The 6,946-nt window shown below is 30.5% G+C and overlaps 1 protein-coding gene across 1 annotated transcript in view; it reads right to left on the reverse strand.

Moving 5' to 3' along the window:
- Positions 1-4,682, reverse strand: part of LOC126772801 (suppressor of lurcher protein 1) — a 216,313-nt gene extending 211,631 nt beyond the window's left edge. Inside the window, exon 1 of the mRNA XM_050493387.1 lies at positions 4,623-4,682. Within this exon, the coding sequence (XP_050349344.1) occupies positions 4,623-4,646 (24 nt within the window). The 5' untranslated portion in view covers positions 4,647-4,682. The remainder of the gene's footprint in view (positions 1-4,622) is intronic.
- Between the last annotated feature and the right edge of the window lie 2,264 nt (positions 4,683-6,946).

The raw sequence follows: 6,946 nt of genomic DNA on the forward strand, positions 1-6,946 counted from the left end.
CATAGTTAAAACAAAAAGATAAAACGTGAATATTACCTTTTGTTTTTTCTTTATATAAATATAGAGGAATTAGACATTTTGAAGCAGTCACTAGACTACTAGAAGTTGCGGCTGAATAAGAACTAGGCTGAAATCAACTGTCACGACAATTTTGCCGTTATATACATACTTACACATCCATGTATTTTCTATTATAGTCACGTATTATCTTATAATACAGGGCGAAAATTTCGCCAATAAAAATTTTCTGGTACAGTCAATATGTAATATCAAAATTATTATATACAATTTCAAAACTATTCCTTCATTCATTTAAAAACTCTCAAACTTTAGTTTATTCCTTTCAGCTTATTATTTACTACATAATATTTAACAACTTGAACTTATTTTCAACCAGATATATTACAAAGCATCTAGTTTCGATTTAATTACTTAAATTATAATTTTAAATCAACTATTTACAAAATTTATAATTATAAAAAGGCAAGCAATATTCATGATTGAAATTGAAAAAGGTTTTTGCTCCTTACTTAATAATCTAACTATAAAATTAAAATTTAATTTGACTAAGCTGCACTTAACTATACCAACAAACAACCACGTGACGCTTTCAATTTTCAATCTATCATCAATCAAATCAAATTTAAACAAAATTAAACGCTTAATTAATTTCAGGTCACAGCGATCGCTTACAGATTGCTATTTAGTTAGGCATTTAGAATAGAAATAAATCAGAACTGTTTTCAGATTAAACTACTCGATCAAGTAGTTTAGGAATTGTGCTTGACCCAGAAATGAGGCAAGCCGTCGTTGATTTTCATCTCCATTTAACTTTGCTTTAACGTCCATCGATGGCTCTAGATAAGCGGGTTCGAAAGAGAAATACGGCTAGTTTAGTAAAGTGCTTCGTAAAAGCCGTTTCATATCCGAAGGATAGTTTACGTAAATCACTTTTGCAGCGCCTTTACTTTATAAGATGAGTTGAAAATGCTATCTAGCCTTTCAAAGACTTAAAATATCATTTTTAATATAAATATTTCATTTGACTTTAGTGTTTCTTGGATCTATTCAAAAGCGGTACAAGTCTATATTTTTTATAACTAGAAATTTGCTAGTCTTTTTGATATTTATTATCTTAATACGTAAACTAAATTCTTTACAATTTGTTTGTTTGTTTTGAAAGACACAAAGCTATGCTATTCAATGACCTGAGACTGAAATAGAAATATTTTTATTCCTTTATTTGTATTTTATAGTACAGTATAGTAACAGCATGTTAATGTCCCACTGCTGGGCTAAGGCCTCCTGTCCCTTTTTGAGGAGAAGGTTTAGAGCTTATTCACCATGCTACTCCAATGCGGGTTGGTAGAATACACATGTGACATAATTTCAATAAAATTAGACACATCAAGTGTCAAGTACGAGATGAATTATAATCACAAATTAAGAACATGAAAATTCAGTGGTGTTTGCCCGGGTTTGAACCCACGATCATCATCAGTTCATCATCATCGGATCATCGGTTAAGATTCACGCGTTCTAACCACTAGGCCACCTTGGCTTGTATTTTATATAATATTCATTATTTATAAGCAGCATAAGGGCAAAGGAGACTAATGAAACTCATCGATATAAAATTAGAATGGAATTATTTCTTAGAACATTTACCTAAAAAAATAAAGAGGTTTATCAAAAAAGCGATCTTCTTCAACGAATTAGTTTGCACTATCAATTTAAAATTCATATCATAAAGTTCAAATCATATCAATATTATTACCGCTAACTAAATCGTTAACATAAATTTCTTATAGGAAAGATACCGATCTTATTTTGATTTACGAGTGTGTATATTGCATAACCTGCAACTTTAAAACTACAGACTGTTTTCGATGTCAGCTTATAATTAATTGACTTGGTTTTGGTGAACAGATTCAAATGCAAGATTGTAAAATATGAATTTTCGTATGATATTGAAATCAACTATTGTAAATAGCATAGGATTTTATTAAATACAAAAAATGTAAATGACATTAGTTTAGTCGGATATTAAAGTTAACCAAAATTCGTTACATAATTATTTATAATGATACGAATCTAAAACGACGCTGCATTACATAAATGACTTAATTCACAAAGAGACCATATTAATTTGTTCTTAGCATGTATTTAATAGGATTACTGTATAGCTGTGGCATTGTTAGTATCCAGGCTCATTGTAGAGATTTAAAAAAGAAATAATAGAATATATATTTCCTTTGTGCATGTTGGAAAAGTGCCAGTTACGAGTAACTAGCTTAAATACCATGACGGGATTTCAACTTAAATGAGGAAGTCGACACTAAAACCGTTACGACTTTTTAATTACATATTCTTTTTTTTTTCATTTTCGTAATCTTAACAGACAAATGAGGCTTGTTTAAGTCTTTTAAATACAATTTATACATGAACAACGAAGATGGTTTTACAACGGTCAATCGTCATACTTTATAATAAAGATAATTCCAAGTTTAATGTTTTATGTTAAATGTTTAAAAAATCTCAGATGCATTTCTGAGAATTAACAATCTCTTGCTTTTCGATAAACAAGTAAAATATCCTGATTTGCGATGTCATCGGTTTATGAGCGTGAAAGATAGAGAGTAGTTGTGTTGGCGCACTTATCACCATCAACTTTGTGTTGATGATGATGAGTGCGCGCAGACACTTTTTTTCTTCTTTATTCAAATGTCAAATTACTGAGGACAGAATAATGTAAGCAAATAATTAGTAAGCTTTAATACGTGCGCCCATGATACGTTGTTCTAGTGACTTGATGTCAGGCCACAGACCCGGAGGTCCCGAGTTCAATTCCCAAGGGCCAATAAAAAGTTATTGGGTTTTTCTGTCAGAAAATTCTCAGTAGCAGCCCGGAGTCTGGAAGTTGGAAGTGTGTCCTCGTGCCTCGGAAAGCACGTAAAGCCGTTGGTTCTGCACCTGAACTCTTTCCGGTCGTGTTGGATTGCCATCCCATCGAATTATGAGAGTTTGGGAATAGAGAGTGCGCCTTTGTTTGCGCACACACTTGTGCACTATAATATCTCCTGCGTAGTTGGCTAATCTCTCTTGAAATTGGCCGCCATGGCCGAAATCGTTCTGGAGGACATTATTACTATACATGCGCCCTGTAGCTAGGTGATGATGATAATGATGATGATAACGTATGCACCTCTTCACCCGCTATACAACGTTTATTAGTAAGTAAGGCCGCGATTATTATTTATATTTGGTGCTAATCGATTGTTTCCATTTTGCTATTTATTAATTCACATTCATTAAATAACAAAATAAATGAAAACATAAATTCTTAGTTACAAACGTTAAAATAAAAAAATGCATGTGAAAAGTTGACAAGCGTTGGACTCGCAAACTTTTTAAAAATAAATTAATCCCATTGCTCGGTTTTGTGAATATCCGTTGTTACTGTTATAAAACAATTCGAAATGGTTTTATTATTTTTATTTCATTAATAGTTTCGCTGTTTTATTTATTAAAATATGAATAACAACTTATATAGATTAAGAATGTTTTAAATTGAATTTATTTTAGGATGTTTTTATACATTGATTTGTGCTAAGCGATTGATAAAACAAAATAACATTACATATAATTTAACGCAACATTGTAGTACTTTATAGATGAATAAAGCAGTGTATCTACTGATAGGCCGGAATAAATATTTTAAATCCTATTTTTAACAGCGTATTGACAGTATTATAAAATATTTATATTATTTATACTCTCAGCTTATCACCGTCCACTGCTCGATGAATGCCTCCCCCATAGAACGCCAAGCATCCCGAGCTTACTGCCGCAACCCGCGGATTCTTAGCACCCACCGTCGCACCGTTACCGTGACCTATACCGTGGCCAGGGGCACATTAAGGGGGGTTTTAAACCCCACTAAAATACTTATATTAGTAATTAATTATATTACATGTAAAATATGTACGTGTAAAACTCATCACTCACAACATAATAATCCACTTATCCGTCTTACTAATTATTACTAAAGTCTTACTAATTAATAAAAAAGAAAGCAGCAGACTACTTTAAAACATAGCCTAAGTGATCGATACACGAATTCATTGTGAATTATCATAATAAAATTCTCTAAACTTTCCCTCACTATAATATAGCAGTACAAGTACTGGCTTTATTTTGGGCTTTATGCAAGCCCATATGGATAGATACCACCCATTTATCAAATATTCTGTCGCTAAGCAGTAATACTCAGAATCGTTGTGTTCCGGTTTGAAGGGTGAGTGAGCCTGGTACAAAATCTTAGTTCTCAAGGTTGGTAAAACTTTGGTGGTGCAAGAAACGGTTAATATTTCTTATAGCACCAATGTCTATGGGCGGTGGTGACCACTTACCACAAGATTTCCCATTTACCCTTCTGCCTACTTATTTTTTTGAAAAAAAGTATTTATTAAGTTGATGTTGCCGATTATTATTGATAAACTAAATAATTGAATGTAAATTTATTAATTAGCGAAATATGCTCGAAGCTTGGCTCGCATAGACTAAATATCTTTCATTTTCGTATATCGTATGTTATATATATATATGTATTTAAAACGTACCTTCATTGCACTACCGTGTCCCATAGCGGCTTAATATCGCCATAATAATGTTAATGTATCTGAAACAAAAAAAAAAACATGATTAACATTCCTGTTTTAATTTAATATATTAAAAGAAAACACATTTATCCGTATGATTTCAAAAACTTTTTTTATTAAGAAGGATAGAAACGCCCAGTCAGACATCATTCAATCTTGGTTAAAACAACTACGTTTTTAAAGGGCTTATTTGTATGTAAAAATCACTTAGTGTTCTGCAATAAACAAATATATCTCGCGAACTATATTATGGCATAGAGATAGAAGCTAAGGAATTAAATATTAAATAAAAATTCACAAATAATGCTAAATAAAAAATCGATGTAATTTTACGAATATCTTTAGATTATAGCGTCCAAGTTCCTTTGACAATTAAATAATGTCACAGTGTCTCTCTTAGTGTTTATTTATTGATACAAATCTTCTGTAGGAATTATTTACATTACTATTAATATTATGAATCTCTGTATTTTTCTCCATTATTAACAGCTAACTGATGAAGCGTTTTTTTATTCAAATTATTTTAAAATGAGAATTCATTAAGTGATATCGCACAGTGGGTAAAGCACCGAATTTCAAATAAATAATACGCATTTATACGGGTAGTATGTATCACATCACATACATACCATCTTACGCTAGACGATACAAGAAATATTGCATATGCCAGCCCTCAATGAGTTGGTGAATGAAACAATAAACTCTAAAGAGACCTTGCCCAGCACATTAAAACATTTAAGTTACTTAGAGAAAAGCTCGAGTATATATTAGGTATGCGTTTAAAATAATAGTTTTTAATTCAGCTACGTTACGTTGATTGCAATAGTTGATTTTCATTTTATATGCAAACACAATGGTGAAACCATATAACATACTCAATAAGGATTATTAATATGAATGCGAATGTTTATGTGTTTGGAAGTTTGTTACTCAATAATTATTATTATTATTAAATAAATTTATTGCACACACAAGGAAAAAAGAAAATACAAACACAAGTAAAAAAAAAGAAAAACTTAAGTTAAAAAGAAGCCATGCTATATATATAAAATTGCGGACCTGATGCGTGCAAGGGCGGTCTTATCACTCAAGTAGTGATCTCTTCCAGACAACCCTGCATTAGGATACTTGCAGGACCTAACGGGCGAGTGCATTATACATACATATATATAAATTTAAACAATACATAAACAAAGATACATATATACAAGCATGATAAAACTGCTGAACATATTCGACACAAACTCACACGTATAAAATCGTTTATTTCTGAACATTTTGACACATTTTAGGCGAAAACTTTTGCTATTATGAGCTTCTTGCTTTAGAATTTTAGTGAACAAAATATTTATTTATGACAGTATTTAAGTTTAAAGAATTTATTTCTCATAAAGAATTACAGAAATTCACTTACATGAGAAAGTTGCAAACTAATATAAAAATCTAAGCGTACAGTGTAACAAAAATTCATAAGAAAGAAGGTAGATGCAGAAATTTTTCGACGATCGACGAGCTTGTTAAACATATCGCCCGCCGTGTCACCTCAGGAATACAAAAGTATGGATGCGGCATATTTATTGAAATCTGTTCATCATTTTATTTTATTATTATTATTTTTTTTTAAATATATATTTTACTTTTTTTCCATTTTCTTTTTTTTTTCATTTTTTATGTATTTGATTTAATTATTTAATTAATAAAACTTATATAGAATAACCAAGCCCAACGTACTTTAGGAAAGTCGATGAAAATCGCGCCAGGAACACAGATTATTAAGTACATGACTGTTATATTATTTATTTATTTTATAAAATATTTCTTAACTTGTGTATAATTAATAATATGCGTGTGTGTTAGTTTAAATGTGTGTATGTTATTATTGAAAATCATTTTTTTTATTTTAAAGTAATCGTTATCAATATCAAGAGATGAGAGAACTTCAATTGAAACGATTTTACTTTTCAGTAAAACTAGAAAATATTTATAGATATAATAGATTAATAGAAGTTATTCTGGATTGCTTATTAATCTTTTTCGAGATTAAATGTCAAACTGCAAGCTCTCTGAATTTCGTTTAAACGGATCTGTACAAAATTAATGACATTACATTGATTACATGATCGTGTTACTAATGGACCGGCACGTCAGTGTAATTTTGATTAACATAACAGTATGCGATATTATGCAAATTAAGTTACCTCTATATAATCACATAAATACTTACTTTTTGCAACGTTAAATTATAAAACTGTATTCAATTAAATAACAAGCTTAGTAACCTAGTA

This window comes from Nymphalis io, chromosome 13 (assembly GCF_905147045.1).
Source record: "Nymphalis io chromosome 13, ilAglIoxx1.1, whole genome shotgun sequence".
In the NCBI taxonomy this organism is placed as follows: Eukaryota; Metazoa; Arthropoda; class Insecta; order Lepidoptera; family Nymphalidae; genus Nymphalis; species Nymphalis io.